The sequence below is a fragment of the Rana temporaria genome, chromosome 1 (genome assembly GCF_905171775.1).
Source record: "Rana temporaria chromosome 1, aRanTem1.1, whole genome shotgun sequence".
Lineage (NCBI taxonomy): Eukaryota > Metazoa > Chordata > Amphibia > Anura > Ranidae > Rana > Rana temporaria.
The window spans coordinates 476147535-476168898 of NC_053489.1; the positions used below are offsets into that span (position 1 = coordinate 476147535).

The window sequence follows — 21364 nt, forward strand, 5'->3', positions numbered from 1 at the left end:
CCAAAAAGAGAGCAAGTTCTATTTCCTCGACAGGAATGGAGAAACTTGCCTTGTCGAGTTCCTCGACAGCCTAACAAGGAACTCGACGAGGAAAACGATGTGTTTCGCCCGTCGAGTTCCTCGGTCGTGTGTACGAGGCTTAACAGAAGCACTGAGCTCGTAGTAACTACTCTCATTTTCTTTTTTATTAGTCCGGTGGGCCATAGGGGAAATTAAAGTAGAATTCCAGCTAAAGCCTAACTAGTCTTAAAACGTCCATTTAGCCCTGCTAACTCCTATACTTAACTAACTGTTGTAAAAAAAGATGTACAGTATATACTTACCTATTTTCAGCCCACTCCAGGACTGTCACGTGAGCAGCCAGCAGCAGGTGACGGGTAATGGAGCGATCACATGACAACAGATGTGAAAGCCTGAAGCAGGGATGTCACCCAGTTGCAGTTGTTTTCGGTGGTCCCTCCTTTCCCCTGCAGCCACTGCTGGCTGAGACACATGGAAGCTGGATTATGTGACCAAACCATAGCAGGCTGAAAATAGGTAAGTATATACATGTTTTTACACAGGTTGGTTAGTATAGATGTTGGGGGAGCAACTAGTTAGGCTTTAGTTAGAATTCTGCTTTACGAGAAAATCTATTTGGTTGATATGGATGGCTTGAACTGGTTTTCCTTTTCACTTACAAGTCCCTGTGCTATTAATAAAAAAAAATCCACATTCTGCAAGTTCTGAGAAGCTTCTCTAGATTCCAAGATGACATATAGAGCCCCTTTTATTTGAAAATGAGGATGGTGTAGCCAGGGGGGTTGTATATGTTGAGGAATGTTGGATAAAGTGTGGTAAAATGATAGTTATAAACAAGCAGATCTTGTTTGCTGTGATTGATTCCATTACTTAGTGTTACCCTTTTGACTATCTTTGTGTGAAGTGTGTTTAGTGTCCTCCAGGCAGTCATCAAAACACCTAAATCCCAGGTTATACATAATTAAAAAGCCACATTTTACTGAATGTTCACACTGAGCATTCATTACTTTGTCAGATACTGGTGTGCAATGAAATACTCTTTAACACCAAACTTGACTTCAACATGCCCCCTGTACAACAAAAACAAACAAAAAAAAACAGTTTTGTCACATAAAATTTAACAACTGAGGCCCTGTACACACGACCGAGTTTCTCGGCAGAATTCAGCCAGAAACTCGATCGGAGCTGTATTCTGCCGAGAAACCCGGCCATGTGTACACTTTCGGCCGAGGAAACCGACGAGGATCTCGTCGGGCCAAATAGAGAACATGTTCTCTATTTCCTTGTTAGTCAACGGGGAAACTCGGCTCGCCAAGATCCTCTGCGGCTTCACAAGGAACTCGACGAGCAAAACGATGTGTTTTGCTCGTCGAGTTTCTCGGCCGTGTATACGGGGCCTCAGTTGAGGGAATCCATGGTTGTCCCCTGGATCACCAGATCTAGCGTCTTGATTGTAGGATTTCCCATCTTTCCTGTTCTGGTGACAACCCCAAATTTTTACTTTCATTCTTAAGCCTGTTACACACGATCGGATTTTCCGCAGACAAAGCGTAGGGCTTTTGTCCGAGGGGGGTTGGCTGTGAACTTGTCTTGCATACAAACAGCAAAGAATTGTCGGCCAACAAACACAAAACTATGTGGGTTTTCAGCTCTTTAGCGCCATCCTTTGGGCAACTTCTGCTAATGTTGTGTTATGGTTAGCATTGCTTCTGAGCATGCGTGTTTGTACTGTGGATTTTTTTTCCGAAGGACTTCTGTACACACAATCGGATAATCCGACAACACACATTTGTTATCAGAAAATTGTAAAGCATGCTATCCAACATTTGTTGGCTGAAAATCCGACAACAATTGTACGATGGAGCATGCAAATGGTTGGATTTTCCGACAACAGCCTGCCATCATACAATTCCTGATCGTGTGTATGGGCCTTTAGAAATAACAGTAAACAGGACAAATAGAGAGGGTGAATCTCCCTAAAGGGGACACAGACAGCAATAGAAACCTAAAAAAAATTCTAATCCATCTCCACACTATCCAATACAAATCAAAAACGTGCCTTCAGTTTTACTTTAAAGATACAAAATCTTAAAAATGAACGGTTGTGAGTGGGTACCAATGAGCAGAGCTGACTTGATTTCGAAAATGTTGGCTGGCCAGCTTGGCTCCTCCTGCCAACTGCTATCAGATAAGCAAGCCGATCAGTAGTTCTTTGACAGCTCTGCTTTGGTATCTTGTGGCACAGAGCTGTTAACAAAAGTGTGAGGATTTGGTACGGCATAGGACGAGGTGAGTATACAAAATAGACGTTGGTCTAGGGGGTTTAATATAGAAGATACATTAGCTTAGTGTTAGGTTCAATTTCATGGTTATTCCGAAAAATGGAACAGATTTCATCTTTGTATTTCGAACAAACTGTAAGGCCCCGTACACACGTCCGAGGAACTCGACGGGCAAAACTCATCGTTTTGCTCGTCGAGTTCTGTGTGAAGCCGCCGAGGATCTCGGCGAGCCAACTTTCCTCATTGAACAACGAGGAAATAGAGAACATGTTCTCTATTTGGCTCGACGAGGAACTCGTCGGCTTCCTCGGCCGAAAGTGTACATACGGCCGGGTTTCTCGGCAGAATTCAGCTCCGATCGAGTTTCTGGCTGAATTCTACGGGGCCTGAGGGATAGAAGCACACTTAAATCGCACTGAAACGCAATTCGCATTCCTTCAGTGCATTTGAATGAGATGAAATCTCACTGTATCGCAACCAAAAGTAGTATGTGTACTACTTTTCACAAACGCACTGCACAGGATCGCATAGTACTGTGGTACCAGGGGCGGACTGACAATTTATGGGGCCCCCGGGCAATAGGAGATTATGGGGCCCCCGGGCAATAGGAGATTATGGGGTCCCCAGGCAATAGGAGATTATTGGGCCCCCAGGCAATAGATTATGGGACCAAACAGTATACACACACATACAGTATACATACACAGTATACACACACACAGACACACAATATACACACACAGTATACACACACAGTATACATACACACAGAATACACATACACACACTGAAAAATGTATTGGAGAGGCAGGCAGCTATAATCTTGGGATTTCTTTTTAAAACACAGATTTGTACTGAGTTTTACTGAGCCTGGTTTTACTGAGGCTGGCAACCCTGATGGGGCCCCCTAGTGGTATGGGGCCCTCGGGCAGTGCCCCGAATGGTCAGTCTGCCCCTGTGTGGTACCATGTGATCTTGTGAAGGCAAACGCACCGCATTTGCAGTTTGCATTTGTGGTGTCATTAGGATTATATTAACAACTGCGGCAGATCGCATACCCAGTGTATTTTGATTGTGGTGCAGGAAACATGCCAAGAGGGGCTTTAAACATTTATTTCAAACGCAAAGGGCAGTATCCACATGCAACCAGTCAAAATTAATCTTTATAATGATCTCACTCTAATGATCTGTAATCTGATTGGTTGGTATATCTTGCTAAACTTTTCACTGCCTATAAAGTAAGTTTGCAATAGCAAAACTTGCAACATATTTTGTACTCCTCTAGTGTTGTTGAATAATAAAACACCAAAGTGTGCCAAAACTGTATTACTAATAATGCAGTGTGGTTATTCCGGGTTAAATTTGGTCTTCAATTACTATCCAGTTATGAGCAGCACCACAGCAATGTTCCAGTTATGGAAAATAACAGATATTATGGATGAGGATTACAATTAACCTCACAAACATTTTGGCTACTGGTATACCACATACAAGTAGAGCAAAGAGTTAGTTAGTGACATTTGGAGTTTTGTCCTCCTTTGACCTCCAACGTCCTTAATCTTTAACTTGGCCTTTCCATTTGGTTTGCATGTCATATTTACTGGCTGTTAATTTCCCTAGACAGCTGTCAAAAGATCCCAAACATTATGTAATATTATCAGTTCGGTTGAAAGTCACATTTGTTCCTGTGGAATGGAAAGCATTGGTCTTGAAAAAAAAAATCACAAGTGTAGCTGTGTTTATAGCCAAAATGCACAACCTATTTAGTGTATGTGAAGGTGGGTGCGCTTGATATCAACAGTGCAGGCCTTTCATATTTCACAAGCCTTCACAGGGCTGTTCAGCACATTTGTGAACTAGACATCAATTCCTTTCCTACATCCGGCAGCTACAAACACTTCTCTGTGGTTTTGCAATGAAAAACAAAAAGGCTGTTGTTTTAACGCCCATAAACGTACAGATTGAAGGTTGATTTATATTTTGTATTAATTATTGCTATGAAGCTGGTTGCAGTCTGGTATTCAGGGTTAGCTGTCATTTCACCTAGGGAAGTCCTTGGTCTTATTCTGGCCATACACTACACAAGAACCCATTTTCGAAAAACGAACATTCGGCAGTGAGGCCTCGTACACACGACCGAGGAACTCGTCGTGAATGAAACATCGTTTTCCTCGACGAGTTCCTTGTCAGGCTTGTGGAGAAACTTGACAAGCCTTCTTTGCTTACACACTGTCAAGATCAAATCTCCTCGTTCTCAAACGCGGTGACGTACAACACGTACAACGGCAGGGGAAGTTCGATTCCACTGGCACAACCCTTGGGGCTGCTTTTGCTAATCTCATGTTACTGCGTGTTAAGTAAAAGTTTGGTAAGAGACAATTTGCACTTTTCAGACTGTCACAGCGTGACAAATGTTCTATCTCCATTACAAACGCTACTTTTACTGAAGGTGCGCTCCCGTCTCATACTTTATTCTGAGCATGCGCGGGTTTCTTAGCATACACACGAACGTGTTTCTCGTCGAAAACCAGCCCAACGAGGAAATTGAGACTCCCGTCGAGGAAAAGGAGAACTCTTTTTTTCTCGTCGAATTCCTCGACAGTTTCCTCGATGAAAAACATACACACGACCGTTTTCCTCAGCAAAAAAGCTCTGCCACCATGTTTCTTGATGGATTCTGTCAAGGAAAACGGTCAAAAATAGTGTCATCATGTAAACAGTTCGGATGGGAAACACATTAACCTTTCAATTTATCGTGCGCTCGTCAGAAAATTTCCAAACTTGTCCTTTGTTTTTTCGACTCAAAAACCCCCCAACTATTACTGATTTTGTGCCCATTAACTGGCTGAAAAATGTACGAACTGGCCAAATGACCAAATTTTGGCCAATTTTTCATATAGTGTATGGCCAGCAAAAGTTGCAGCTTGTGTGGACTTTAGACAAAACAAGAGCATGCATATCTGCTTATGTTCAAGAACCACTCCGTCCAAACTTGATATTTATGTTATAGAGGAAGTCTCGTGGTCAGTCTCTGGCTTTCTTATATCTCTTGGGGACTCCAAAGCTGGTTCCAGTTTTATATTTATTGCTTCTGTTCTCACACATCTTGGAGTTTTGGGAGTTTCCACTCACTTTGGTGATGATAATCTGCTCCCATTTTCCCTTCTCCATAATATAAAATAAAGGAAACCACTAATTGGAAGAACGTGATCTTTTTGTATTAACCACAACGGTTATGCAGATCCAGGAACACAAACTAGAGATTTCACCATTGAGGTCCTCCAAAAAAAAAAATAGGAACATTTGGAGGGTGAGCTCTAAAGAATTTATTGAAAACGAAAATATCAATTTTGGATGGACTGACCCTTTCTTAAAGTTATCTGGTGTTTTTTACGTTTAGTTTGAACCACTTATTTGTTTTGTGCTTAACCTATGGGTAATGGGGATAAGCAGGTAATTGGAGATGCTTGCATGAATGATCACATTGCCTAGATCTCCATAACCCAGGAGTTCTATAATGCCGATCATAGCAGGACAGCATCTGTGGTTGAGAACTTGGACCTACTCTCTCTCAGTCCCTGTGGCTCAATGTTGCTCAGTAATGCTGCCCATTGTTATGACCAATAGTGTGGAGATTGATCCATATGAGCAAAGGTGAAAAGGGCCAGGCATTAGATCTTGAGCACAACAGCTGATTACAATTTGCATAAGACAGCTCCCCATGTCTTTGGACTGCCAGGGAGCTTTAGAATGTATATTTCTATAAATGATAATTCAGTCTAAAAAAGAATTTCTTAATTGACCCATGTACTTTAAGAATTGCTCACAAAAAAGGCAAATTTACTACTTCAAATGTGGTGGTGTTATGAGCATTGAAATTATCAAAAGGTCACCAAAAGGACTACCGCCTGCCGTTTACTGACTTCACAGGCCAGATATTGACCAAATGTATAACCTTTATGCTAGCTCTACAGAAAAGGTGCACTTAGTACAATATTAATGCTTCTAGGGTGACATTGAAGGTAAAAAATCATTTGCAGTAATTGTGGAAAAATATAACTAGAAATTAAGTACAAAAAAAGATCTCTAAACTGTAACGCCATAAAATAGATAACATAAATACAATATATAGCAAAAAAAGTCTAAAGGCTGGTATAACAACCATTAAAGTAACAAAGAAGTATAAATGAATGTAAATCAACTTAAGAATATGCATTTTGTAATATTTCAACAATTTTGTTAAAAGACCCAAATTTTCTGCAGGTGCAGGCCCACCAAGAATGACAGCTGCCTACATCTGAAGCATGGTAAGAACATCTCTTTAGCTCTTATACTGTTGTTAGATGGGCTCCTGCTAAATAAACCCTTTTGTTTTTTTAAATGCCCATCTACTGAAATAAACCCTTGACCTGCTAAAGAGAAACAGGAAGCTTCATAAGACAGAAAATTGCATTATTTGTTTAGTACAAATGTTAGAAGAAAACCCTACAATGGTTTTTATACCGGCTTTGAAAAAAAAAAAGCAGATATATTTAGCATATTGTAATACTGCAACTGAAGGATATCCCAGACATAACTGTAGCAGTACATTGTGGGTACCTTCACATACCCTATTATAAACCCTTTAATGCCCAGATACCCAGAATCCTGCTGCTAACACATGCTGCTTTAAGTACTTTCTGATAATTACGAGGACTGTTCCTACTCCAACCAGCCTCCTAAATATCTAGTTGGCACACCAGCCAGGTTTTTTTGTGCAAAGATGAATGAATGGGTGGCATGATGGGGTTTACCAGCTCTCAAAACTGCCAGAAAGTATTGAAACTGGAATTTTAGATTGAATTTGGGAAAACAGTGTGTTCTCAGAACTAGCCAAACCAATAAAAAATAAAGTATATCAAAATGTATAAATATTTTAGTGGCTTCTCATGTTGCTGTGCTTTTCTATGTAACTATACACTGTACAGACATCATTTAATGCATGGCAGCTAATGGTCAAAAATCAAGGGGGTATAGAAGTATTGAAGCAAGAGCATCAACTATAGAATGGGAAAGACACATGTGGCGGTGAGAGGTGCTGCACACCCCGAGAAATGCAATATTCCCCATTAGAGGAATCATCCCATAGAGCATCAACTATACAGCCAGCCAGGAGGCCAACAATGGCAGGTTTACTTTAAAGAAGGGCGTGTAGGACAGTAATAACGTTACAGGCCTTTAGAGAAGAAGTGAGACTCATCCTGCCCTCTGACACAGGGCTAAAAAGCATGAAATAAGTAATTTTCCAAGTATTTTCATTTGTGATTGTGTATGTGCTAAAAACAAAATAAGGAAGCTTGTGCAAGGATTCTCTTTCCATCTTCCTTCCCTTCCCCCCTTCCTTTCTTCCCGCATGCATAGCAGATTGATGAATTTTCCATAGTTAAACACGCATTTCGGATTCAGCTATGCAATGGTACCTTGCTTTGAAAGGATAAAAGATCGGCTTTACGAGTAAAGCAAATTTCCAAAAACATTCAGCAAGTCAAATGTGTTAAGCTGAAACCTGACATCCTTAGTTACTCTAAAACGAGCCTCCATTTTGGCTAACACTTCATATTTAAATAGCCGGATAACATTCCAGACCACTGGCTCCTGAGATCTTTACACCGGAGCCAAAATCGTGTGGATGTATGTTCCTTTTTTTTTAGCCAGGACATATTTGTAAATTTCAAAACGTAATTTGCAAATTTGTTTTACAGTTGTTTAAGCACTCTCCCTCTTTCCTTACCCAGTCTATAAAATAGAATCCTAGAATGGTAGGCATTTCCTTTCGTTTGGCACAGTTCCATTGTTTACAGTTTGTGTGGTCTGACTGCTTGCAACATGCCACTCTTTAGAAGGGCCCTCTCGTTTTAATAAAGACATCTGTTAGGACCCGGACAAAGACGTTCTGTAAGAGTCTTTAGTCGCTGTTGAAAACGAGTCAGCAGTGTTTGAGGATAGTTCACACAAAGTAAAAATGCTTCCATTGCATCTGTTTTGCTTCCATTAGAAATATGTCTTTGCTTGTTTTGTGAATGCCCCCCCCCCCCCCCCCCAGATTTCCAAGAACATAATGAGCTAATTTTTATTGTCACGCTGGTTAGATTTTATTTTGTTCTTGCTTGGCATGTTTATGTACTTGAGCCATTCTACAAGTGTGTGCTTTTTATACGTATATATCGCTGTATTGGGGTTGATATACTAAAGGCAAATATACAGTAAAACCTTGGTTTGCAAGCATTATCCGTTCCAGAAACATGCTTGTAATCCAAAGCACTTGTATATCAAAGCATTTTTTTTACAGGGTATAAAAGAGAAGAGAGGCACCTCTGAGGCCTCATACACACGACCGAGTTTCTCGGCAGAATTCAGCCAGAAACTCGATCGGAGCTGAATTCTCCCGAGAAACCCGGCCGTGTGTACACTTTCGGCCGAGGAAGCCGACGAGTTCCTCGGCGAGCCAAATAGAGAACATGTTCTCTATTTCCTCGTTGTTCAATGAGGAAAGTTGGCTCGCCGAGATCCTCGGCGGCTTCACACAGAACTCGACGAGCAAAACAATGAGTTTTGCCCGTCAAGTTCCTCGGACGTGTGTACGGGCCTGAGTGTAGCAATAATGTTGTACCTTCATTAAATGTAACTATATTACTACACTTAGAGGCTCCTCTCTTCTTTTTTTATACTCAGACATGACGCTACTCTTATATCAAGACATCGCTTGTATATCAAGGCAAAATGTAATACAACATTTTGCTTGTCTTGCAAAACACTCTCAAACCAAGGTTTTACTGTACTGTGCAATGGAAGTGCCCCTGAGGCCTCGCACACACGATAGGTTAACCAGAGGACAACGGTCTGAAGGACCATTTTCATCGGTCAAAAGCGATTGTGTGTGGGCCCCATAGGTTATTTAACCTTCGATAAAAAAAAAAGACAACTTGCCTTAAAAATTAACCAATGGATTGGTAACCGATAGGTCAAAACCCATCGTTAGTACGCACAACCATCGGTTAAAAATCCACGCATGCTCAGAATCAAGTCGATGCATGCTTGGAAGCATTGAACTTCGTTTTTTTCAGCCCGTCGTTGTGTTTTACGTCACCGCGTTCTGGCACGATCGTTTTTTTAACTGATGGTGTGTAGGCACGACGGACCATCAGTCAGCTTCATCGGTTAACCTAGGACAACGGTCCTTCAGACCATTGTCCTCTGGTTAACCTATCGTGTGTACGAGGCCTGAGAGTGTACTGCAAGTGTAGTTTTTCTGGATCTGATGGGAATCTCTGCCGATTTCTATCATCCAATCATGTGCAAGCAAAAATGCTTTTTTTATATATATTTTTTTTACATGAATGTGATTGAGTGATTGGGTATTCTTTGCAAGCTTTACCTTATTTACTAAGATCTGGAGCAAGTGCACTTGCAGTAAATCAACCCCCATTGACTTCTTCATTAAACTTTACAACAGTGCAAGAAACATTAAGGCCTGGTTCACACTGATGGGAGTTCATAACGAATGTGATGCGTCAAAAACATTCTAAATTCGCATGTCATCCATAAAGTCATTGGGCCAGATTCTGGTAGAATCCGCGGCGGCGTAGCGTAAGCCATTTACACTACGCCGCCGCAAATTATTGGAGCAAGTGCCGTATTCTCCAAGCACTTGCTCCGTAATTTGCGGCGGCGTAGTGTAAATGGCCCGGCGTAAGGCCGCGTAATTCAAAGGGGGCGGCTTGTATTTAAATTAAGCGCGCCCCGCGCCGATAGCTAATTTGCATAGACGACGGGGAAAACGACGAGGCGACACCTAGCGGTGGGAAAAAAAATTGCATTTAAGATCTGACAGCGTAAGAGCCTTACGCCTGTCAGATCTAATGGATATCTATGCGTAACTGATTCTAAGAATCAGTCGCATAGATACGACGGCCCAGATTAGGACTTACGACGGCGCAAATGGCGTTGCGCCGTCGTAAGCCCTTTGAGAATCTGGGCCATTGTTTTTAAAAAAAGGGGTCCTGTACAAGTTTACAGCGTTGCGTTGCGAATTTAGTCTCCATAGACATCAATGTAAATCATTCTGGAATCGCATTGATGGTTCACATATGTGCGAATTCCACCACACTACTCTCCACAAAAACCAGGAAGTACACAGGAAGTTAACACCTTTTTTTTTTATATTATGATTCCATTGGCTAGAACATCAATCGCAGCTATGTCCAATGTAAAATCGCGGTAAATTTGTGGTTAATTTGCGGTAAATTCGCACCTCACACAGGACAAAAAACTGAACAAATTTGCAGCGCTGCACTGTCAACCGAGCCTAACATGCAATCGTAAATCAGCTTTCATCAGTGTTGTGTAGCCAGACCAAAAGATAATATGTGATTGGTTGCTGTGCAGTACACTATGCTCACAAAGCAAAGTAGTAGGCTTGGGAAAGATGCTGAACAGGTTTATATGATGCTAGTGAAGGCAGCTCCATCTCTGGTTTATTTGCAGAGTGCCCTGATAATAAGTACTCTTTGTATGCAAACAGCATTTAGATTCACTAATTACCCCTTTTATAAGGATAAAGGAGCAGATCAAATTGTGACCTTCGCAGCTCTGGTCCCCGTTTCCATAATAGAAGCGACCCAGCCTTTCATGGTACTAGGACCATAAAATTAATCAGGGGCCTAGAGGATCAGTATTCTTTCACAGGCAGGGCTAGGACATGTCATTATTTCCTCGAAAACCACCAATCATGTTTAAACCTGCCTTAGACAATGACAAATTCTACATCAAAGAAAACACAGCTTATTAAGCCAACAACATAAAGAAAACCTGTGATTTGCCCAGACAGGGTAAAGTAACAGGTTCACTTTAATGGCGACCCAAGCAACTCTTTATAATTAGCTTCCTTCCGCTCCCCTGCTGCTTCGTGCAGCTTTCTCTCTCTGCTTCTGATGGTTGGACAGGGCTGCAAGGAAGAAAGGGAGAAGCTGATTATGCGCTGCTGTTGGGGCTGCCAATAAAGTGATTCTACATGATTCATTTAAAGCAGGTGAACATTCACCGTATATGAAACCTGTATTTGTCCTCATTTATGGCACCTTTCTTCCTTTTAATGTATTGTAATGTACTGTTTGTCATTATGTGCAGTTTTCATTCGGAGACTGTTTTTGTTAAAGTGGTTGTAAACCTTTCCATATACCCAGTGAAGTGACTGGCATTAGGTGATACACGGAGATGAAACAATTCCACCTACATAAGTTGTACCTGTTTATCTGCTGTCTTCTCTTCTCTACATCCATTTAAAGTGCTGAATTTTTAAGCTTCTCTAAGGCCTCGTACACACGACCGAGTTTCTCGGCAAAAACCAGCAAGAAACTTGCTGGGAGATATTTTTCTGCCGAGGAAACCGGTCGTGTGTACATTTTCGTCGAGGAAACTGTCGAGAAACTCGACAAGAGCCAAATAGAGAGCAAGTTCTCTATTTCCTTGACGGGAATGGAGAAAATTGGCTTGTCGAGTTCCTCGAAAGCCTAAGGCCCCGTACACACGATAGAATCCATCCGCAGATAAATCCCAGCAAATGGGTTTCTGCGGATAGATCCTATGGTGTGTACACGCCAGCGGATCTGTTTCCGCGGAGAAATCTCCTCTGGGATGGATTCCAGCAGATCGGATATTTGCTGTGCTGCACAACAAATCCATCTGCTGGAATCCATTCCAACGGATGGATCCGCTCGTCTGTACAGACTTACCGGATCCATTCGTCCAAAGGGATTCCCCGCACGCGTCGTAATGAATTGACGCATGCGTGGAATTCCTTATATGACAGCGTCGCGCCCGTCGCCGCGTCATAATCGCGGCGACGGCGCGACACGTCATCGGCAGAGGATTTCCGCGCGGATTTCAATGCGATGGTGTGTACACTCCATCCCATCGAAATCAGCGGAAATCTTTGAGAGGATTTATCCGTGGAAACGGTCCGCTGGACCGTATCTGCGGATAAATCCTCTCGTGTGTACGGGGCCTAAGGCCTTGTACACACGACCGAACATGTCTGCTGAAACTGGTCCGCGGACCAGTTTCAGCAGACATGTTCGGTCGTGTGTATGGCCGAGCGGACAGGTTTCCAGCAGACATTTGTCCAGCCGACCGTTTTGCAGCGGACAAATGTTTCTTAGCATGCTAAGAAACATGTCCGCTGGAAGCCTGTCCGTCGGACATGTTCGGTCGTCTGTACAGACTCACCGTACATGTCCGATTGGCCGCCATCCCTTGCATGCGTCGAAGTGATTCGACGCATGCGTGGAAGCTTTGAACTTCCAGGGCCACGCACGTCGCCGCGTCATCGCCGACGGATTTCTGTCTGATGGTGTGTACAACCATCAGACAGAAATCTCCGGGCGGACATGTCCGCTCAAAATGGTCCGGCGGACCGTTTTGAGCGGACATTCCGTCCGTCTGTACGAGCCCTAACAAGGAACTCGACGAGGAAAACGATGTGTTTCGCCCGTCGAGTTCCTCGGTCGTGTGTACGAGGCTTGAGAGTTCAGAAGAAAGGGGATGGAGAGCTGAAGTTACACTCTTCAGAGCTCAGTGAGAATTCTGAGAGCTGATTGGAAGGAAGAGACACCCCCCCCCCCTTCACACAGCACACAGGAACAGCTGGAGGTCCCTCTTGTGTCACCATTTTTCTCTTGGTGTCAGTAGAACTTGTCAGAAGAGACTCATGCTGATAGCAGAAGAAGGAGGCAGCAAAAAGAAATGGCACTTGGTGTTTTTACTTGAGACAAGCACACACTGTAGAGGGCTATGCTTTGTTAATATTTCATGTCTGAGGATTACAAGCACTTTAGGGCTGTTTTGGTGTATACATCATTTTTTGGGGGTAGAGGAAAAAAATGCAGAGATCTTCCAGCATGTTGGTGATTGTTTAGGAAACATTTCATGTGTGTTCTCTGCTCGTGCCCTACATCAGGACATGGGTCAGAGAGAAAAGGTTTGCCTGGTCTCACTGGTAGGGAACTAGAATAAACACAAGTGGGTCTCACCCCCCCCCCCCCCCCCCCCATCCGTAGTTCACAGTGACACACATGCCCATGTATGGCCAGCCTTAGTCATTAATTGAAACCTTACTCATTAATTAAAAGCACAATGTTTTAATTAAGTATTGATAGTACAGTTGTGTTTTAGATGAGCACTAATTATAAACAAACGCTGGCACAGTTTTACGTTATGTGGGAAGCAGCGCTGTAATTTAGAGCATTGTCCCAAGGCCAGTCACACTGTGTTCCATTTGTCTTTAATCATGGAGGAAAGTTCCCCTCTGATTTTAGGTTTTGGTTGGGGAAGCTAATGAATTCCATAATGGAATCTTAAGCCTCAATTATTTGCAGACATTTTAGAAGCAGCAGCAGTATGACTTGCTATATTTCTGTCCCTGTTTTCCATGGGATCACTTACACTGTACTTTGTAAAAGTTACTCTCGTTACTATGAATTGTAGTACAATAGTGTTTGTTGTACATAATGTACTCTATATGATTGTCCAGTGTTCACAATTGACTTTCAGCATTTGCATTCCTATTACAAAAAAATACTGATGTTATTGCATCACCAAAAAAAAACAAAAAAAAAACCTTTGGGGAATACAGTTTGTTGTGTATGAAGCTGTTTATGAAGTTTTGAAGGCTCAAGAATTCATGCTCATGTGAAAGTATTCAGAAAATTAAAGCCCCATGCTCGCCATAGCTAGTAATATCTCAGCAGGCCTGACCTGGGAATAAAAAAGCTGAGCTCCCATTGGCCAGCAGAAGTTGTCCTTCCAGCACTTTAAGTGTTACTAAACCCAGGACCCTGTAGTGGAGAAGGATCTGGGGGTTTTAGTTGATCATAAGCTCAATAATGGCATGCAATGCCAAGCTGCAGTTTCCAAAGCGAGCAAAGTCCTTTCTTGTATTAAGAGAGGTATGGACTCCAGAGACAGAGATATAATTTTGCCCCTGTACAAATCATTAGTAAGACCTCATCTGGAATATGCAGTTCAGTTTTGGGCACCAGTTCTCAAAAAGGACATCGGAGAACTGGAGAAAGTGCAGAGAAGGGCAACCAAACTGATAAGAGGCATGGAGGAGCTCAGCTATGAGGAAAGATTAGAGGAACTGAATTTATTCACTCTTGAGAAGAGGAGAATTAGGGGGGATATGATCAACATGTACAAATATATAAGAGGTCCATACAGTGTACTTGGTGTTGAGTTATTCACTTTACGGTCAACACTTTGGACAAGGGGGCACTCTTTACGTCTAGAGGAAAAGAGATTTCACCTCCAAATACGGAAAGGTTTTTTCACAGTAAGAGCTGTGAAAATGTGGAACAGACTCCCTCCAGAGGTGGTTCTGGCCAGCTCAGTAGATTGCTTTAACCAGTTCCCGACCCCCGCATGTACATATACGTCCACAATATGGCACGTACAGGCACATGGGCGTACCTGTACGTCCTCGCCTATTAGCGGATGGGGGGTCCGATAGGGACCCCCCCCCGCTACATGCGGAGGTCGGGTCCGCTCGGGGAGCGATCCGAGACCACGGCGCGGCTATTTGTTTATAGCCGCTCCGTCGCGATCGCTCCCCGGAGCTGAAGAACGGGGAGAGCCGTGTGTAAACACGGCTTCCCCGTGCTTCACTGTGTCGGCGCATCGATCGCGTCATTCCCTTTATAGGGAAGACACGATCGATGACGTCATTCCTACAGCCACACCCCCCTACAGTTGTAAACACATACTAGGTGCACCCTAACTCCTACAGCGCCACCTGTGGTTAACTCCCAAACTGCAACTGTCATTTTCACAATAAAGAATGCAATTTAAATGCATTTTTTGCTGTGAAAATGACAATGGTCCCAAAAATGTGTCAAAATTGTCCGAAGTGTCCGCCATAATGTCGCAGTCACGAAAAAAATCGCTGATCGCCGCCATTAGTAGTAAAAAAAAAAAAAATAATAAAAATGCAACAAAACTATCCCCTATTTTGTAAACGCTATAAATTTTGCGCAAACCAATCGATAAACGCTTATTGCGATTTTTTTGACTAAAAATAGGTAGAAGAATACGTATCGGCCTAAACTGAGGAAAAAAAATGTTTTTATATATGTTTTTGGGGGATATTTATTACAGCAAAAAGTAAAAAATATTGCATTTTTTTCAAAATTGTCGCTCTATTTTTGTTTATAGCGCAAAAACTAAAAACCGCAGATGTGATCAAATACCACCAAAAGAAAGCTCTATTTGTGGGGAAAAAAGGACGCCAATTTTGTTTGGGAGCCACGTCGCACGACCGCGCAATTGTCTGTTAAAGCGACGCAGTCCCGAACTGTAAAAACACCTTGGGTCTTTAGGCTGCATATTGGTCCGGGGCTTAACTGGTTAAGAAAGGCCTGGATTCTTTCCTAAATTTACAGAATATAACTGAGTACTAAGATTTGTAGGTAAAGTTGATCCAGGGTAAATCCGATTGCCTCTCGGGGGATCAGGAAGGAATTTTTTCCCCTGCTGTAGCAAATTGGATCATGCTCTGCTGGGGTTTTTTGCCTTCCTCTGGATCAACTGTGGGTATGGAGTTGGGTGTATAGGATTGTACTGTGTTTTTTATTTTGTTTTTTTATTTTTTGTGGTTGAACTGGATGGACTTGTGTCTTTTTTCAACCTGACTAACTATGTAACTATATCTGGTCTCCTACAGTACACAGAACATGGAAATGCAATCGTTTTAGTAAATATAAACTGCTAAATACCTTTTCTCATCAGCAGTATATAGCGGTCAGTGTCTGGTTAAAGCTTGTAGGAGGAGTTTTCATTCTCCTCTGACTGTCCTCTGAGGCTGCAGGACCCCTGGCCCTCTGTCTGGACAGTGCTGATTGGCCCTGTGCCAATCACATGAACCCTCCCAAGAAAAGAAATATATTCTTTAGCAATATACATCAAACTGAGCATGTGCAGAGTGACTATAATGCTGCGTACATACGACCGTTTTTCAGGTTGTAAAAATCTTTTTTTTGTTTTTATGTCATTAAAAACGATCGCGTGTGGGCTTCAGAGCATTTTTCAGGGTTCTTAAAAACGGGCCAAAAAAAATTCGAACATGCTCTATTTTTTCACGACGTTTTTAACGTTGTCGTTTTTCGGGTTGTAAAAAATGGTCGTGTGTGGGCTTTAACGACGTGAAAAATCTGCGCATGCTCAGAAGCAAGTTATGAGATGGGAGCTCTCGTTCTGGTAAAACTACCGTTCGTAATGGAGTAAGCACATTCATCACGCTGTAACAGACAGAAAGGCGCGAATCGTCTTTTACTAACACGAAATCAGCTAAAGCAGCCTAAAGGGTGGCGTCATCCGCATGGAACCTCCCCTTTATAGTGCCGTTGTACGTGTTGTACGTCACCGCGCTTTTCTAGAGCATTTTTTTTTCACGATCGTGTGTAGGCAAGGCAGTTTTAATGATCGGGTTGAAAAAAACGTTGTTTTTTCTAGAGCCTAAAAAACTTCATTTTTTACAACCCAAAAAACAGTCGTGTGTACGCGGCATAAAGGCTCTGTCTTATCAGGAGATGGATTGGGGACAGTGGCAGAAGGGGAGGATCATTATCTTCTACTAGCATTCAAAAAGGAAATGGCATCAGAGGTTTGACTATGCTTAATTGTGTTCAAATAGGCAGTTGTGTGACCTCTAAATATTTTACCTTATATTCTGTGCATTCCATGGAGGCACTAATGTATTTAATATGCATTTCTAGCATCATAAATACAGGTTGATAAACCAGTTCAAACTTGGTTTATGTGTTTCATTTTTCAGACTCTGTTTTATATCCTAAGCATGACTTATTCCAACAGCACTATTTATAATACATGTTTTGTAGTTTGCTGCCACCACCTGGAGATGTTGGGTATTGTGTCTACTAGTGCTAGGGGAGTTATTATTATTTTTACTGGCAGAATCAATCAAGCAGAGGAATTCTATGATGGGGGCAGATATTGGATATAATGGGTCAGTACCCTGTTAAGGAAAATGCAGATTATATAAGCAGCTAATAATGAATAGAAATTCATAGAAAGTTGAACTCAGTTATATTTCGCCTTTGATAGGTGCAAAAAAAAAAGAAGAAGGAAATAATAGATCTGGAAAATATAGACAAGCATGTACATCAATCAGCTTTCCTCATCTTCAAAAACATCAGAACAACAAAGATCACTGCTAAGAGCATGGTTGGGATAATCTCGGGTTTATAAAAGTTGCCGCAAAAAAAAATATTTAAAGCGGAGTTAAAGCGGAGTTCCACCCAAAAGTGGAACTTCGGCTTAATCCACTTCTCGCCCCCTTATATGCCACATTTGGCATGTAATTTTTTTGGGGGGGAGTGGGGGCTTCAGGAGGAGTGGGACTTCCTGTCCCACTTCCTCCTTGCATGCGCAGTGGGTGCTCGGCCGTGGAGCCGAAAGCTGTCACGGCCGGGTGCCCACACTTAGAATGAAGACGCCGGCCGGAGAGGGGGGGAGAGGAGCGGAGCCCCGGCCGGCGCGTCGCTGGGAACGTGGAGCAGGTGAGTGTATGTTTATTAAAAGCCAGCAGCTACACTTTTTGTAGCTGCTGACTTTTAATAAACATAAAAAATGACTGGAACACCCCTTTAAAGGGGTTGTAAAGGTTCGTCTTTTATTTTCTAAATTGGTTCCTTTAAGCTAGTGCATTGTTGGTTCACCTACCTTTTCCTTCCATTTCCCTTCTAAATAATTTTTTTCTTTGAATTTCTCACTTCCTGTTTCCCCTCAGTAAGCTTTCCACCATCATCTGAGCGGTGGAAAGTCATTTAAAAAAAAAATATATATATATATATATAAAAAAAAAGGGGGGGGGGGAAAGGAAAAAAAATATATAAAAAAAGGGGTAAAAAAAAAAAAAATTTGGGCAGTAAAAGATAAATGCATAAAATCATATACAACCACAAATGATTCGCTACTGGAGTAGAGACATTATATATGATTAAATGAAATCATGAGCAAGTCTCTTGCTATGGTTAAGTCTGAAGTGGTTGAAAAAAAAAAAGAACAGCTTACTGAACAGCTTACTGAGGAGGAACAGGAAGTGAGAAATTTAGACAAAGAAAACAAAGAAAAAAAACATTTAGAAGGGAAATTGAAGGAAAAGGTAAGTGAACCAACAACGCACTAGCTTAACCACTTCCTTACTGGGCACTTAAACCCCTTCCTGACCAGAGGACTTTTTGCGATTCGGCACTGCGTCGCTTTAACTGACAATTGCGCGGTCGTGCGACGTGGCTCCCAAACAAAATTAACGTCCTTTTTTCCCCACAAATAGAGCTTTCTTTTGGTGGTATTTGATCACCTCTGCGGTTTTTATTTTTTGCGCTATAAACAAAAATAGAGCGACAATTTTGAAAAAAAATAAAATATTTTTACTTTGTTGCTATAATAAATAGCTCAATTTTTTTTTTTTACGTTTTTTTTTTTATCCTCAGTCTAGGCCGATACGTATTCTACATATTTTTAGTAAAAAAAAAAAAAATCGCAATAAGCGACTGGTTTGCGCAAAAGTTATAGCGCCTACAAAATAAGGGACAGAATTATTATTATTTTTTTTTTTTTTTTTTTACTAGAAATGGCGGCGATCTGCGATTTTTATTGGGACTGCGACGTTATGGCGGACACATCGGACACTTTTGACACATTTTTGGCGCCATTCACATTTATACTGCAATCAGTGCTATAAATATGCACTAATTACTGTATAATTTTTTTTTTTTACTAGAAATGGCGGCGATCTGCGATTTTTATTGGGACTGCGCCGTTATGGCGGACACATCGGACACTTTTGACACATTTTTGGCGCCATTCACATTTATACTGCAATCAGTGCTATAAATATGCACTAATTACTGTATAAATGTGACTGGCAGGGAAGGGTTAACACTAGGGGGTGAGGAAGGGGTTAAATGTGTACCCTAATTAGTGTTCTAACTGTGGGGGAGGGGGGGTGACTGGGGGGGTGACCGATCTATGTCTCTATGTACAAGAGACACAGATCCGTCTCCTCTCTCCCCTGACAGCACCGCTGTCTGCGAGAGCCGGGAATGAGAGATGATCTCATATGTAAACATATGAGATCATCTCTCATTGGCCGCACAGATCGCCTAGGAAACGGCCGCTCCGATTGGCCGTTCACGGCGATCTGTGACTGGCTGTGTCCAAGGGACACGGCCAGTACAGAAGTTCCCCGCCGCGCGCTCGGGAGCGCGTGCGGGGAACGTGTAAAGGAGAGGCCGTAAAAACACGGCCTGTTAGAAATTGGGAGCCGCGCTGAGGCCGTACAAAGTCGTACGGCCGTCAGCAAGTGGTTAAAGTAACCTTGTTGGAAAATAAAAAACAAACCTTTACAACCCCTTTAAGGATACATCCTTGTTCTGCACATTAAATGCCATTTCTGTCATCTAATAATATCACAATTAGTTTTTTTTTATGTAATGTTTATTAAAAAACAGAATTACAAATTTAAGAAGGATTTAAAATTCAATTTAAAGGACCATCCACCAAAAATGAATATTTCATTTCAGACCTTTCATGAAAATCAGAAGTTCTGACTTCACTTTCTACATACTATTTCCAGTCCAGTGGAATAATCCAGCAGATCTGCATGACAGCTGTAGGAAATCAGCCTATATATTACAGGGATGGGGCTCTGCTCTGTTTATTTTGCTCAGTCCTTACCACGATCATTTGAAGGCCACACATAAGTTCTTGTGAATTTCAATGTTAGACTTTCTATAAATGAATGTGGTTAGGCTCTGTCAAGCAACATCAACTATTGACCCTTCCTCTGCTCAAGCAATAAGCAAGTTATTCTGCTTTGGCCTGATCTCCTTGTATAACGAATCACAAGGTCTGTGTATGACATCACATCTGAGAGGAAAGCTCTCAAGATCTAACAGAGAAAGTTTCCCCGAATGGGGTTTTTAGGCAGCTTAATTGGACGAATAAGATGCAATTTACGTGAAAAAAAGTATTTATTCACATGTATCAAAAAGGGAATAATAAATAGGATATGGGTTGCGGCAATACAAAAGACATAAAAAATTCATACAATATTATACAGTACACAACAAATCATTTATACAGCTGAATACAATTATTGCATGTATAAACAATGTCCTAACGCGTTTCGACCATAATAGTCTTCTTCAGAGGTTTAATTGGTTGTGACTTGAAGAGAATGTACAAAAGGTTACATAAGGTATTTCACATATTTTAGCCCAATCACCTACCCCACCCACAGCTCCATTTGTATAAAGACATCTTCCATTTGGAAGGAGGGGTGGGGGGTGGAGGACAGAAAGCATGATACTGTATCAATAAGGCAAGAAAGATTAGTAAAAATCGATCATTACCAGCTCTTAAGATCTGTGGTGTTGCATACAAAGGTGTCACCTTCATAGACCCAACTTTTGTTTTTGTGAACAGCTGTTTCTTTGTGCCCATTGGTTGTAATGTGTTGTGAGTAGGGGTTGCCACTTAGTAGTAAGACATGGCCAAACAGATGTTGCTGGCGAAGTTTAAAAATACTTTTTCTTTGATTTAAAAAATACTATACGCAAAAGAATGCATGAAAAATCTTTATTGAAGTTCCCAGAAATTGCTTGTTTGAAAATGGTTTACAGAACAAGTATACAGAAGTGTAAGTTAACGCTCAACTGTAGTACTCAGTTTAAAGCGGAGATTAACTCTGCAGACACTGACCTATGTCCAGGGATGGACTGGCCATTGGGACTACAGGGAGTTTCCCGGTGGGCCGGTGACTCAGTGGGCCGGCTTCAGTGACAGCGGACCGCCGCCCCCCTCCGCTCCTCTGTCTCTCCCTTCCCGCAGAGCTCACCTCCTCTCCCTTCCCGCAGCGCTCACCTCCTCGCCCTCCCTGCAGCGCTCACCTGGGGGAAACAAAGAAGCAGGGGGAGGATCAGAGGAGCAGGGGGGATGACAGAGGA

At 42.1% G+C, this 21364-nt stretch overlaps 1 protein-coding gene across 15 annotated transcripts in view; it reads left to right on the top strand.

Annotated features, from left to right (window-relative positions):
• Nucleotides 1–21364, top strand: part of LEF1 (lymphoid enhancer binding factor 1) — a 156962-nt gene that overhangs the window by 122977 nt on the left and 12621 nt on the right. For 3 of the 15 annotated variants that reach the window (XM_040329508.1, XM_040329579.1, XM_040329604.1), the window contains one exon: nt 6567–6610. The exons of 8 other annotated variants lie outside the window; for them this stretch is intronic. In XM_040329508.1, the coding sequence (XP_040185442.1) occupies nt 6567–6604 (38 nt within the window). In that variant the 3' untranslated portion in view covers nt 6605–6610. Of the gene's footprint in view, nt 1–6549; nt 6615–21364 lie in introns of those variants that run through there. 4 more of the 15 variants (XM_040329517.1, XM_040329588.1, XM_040329525.1 and 1 more) reach the window with 3 other exon arrangements.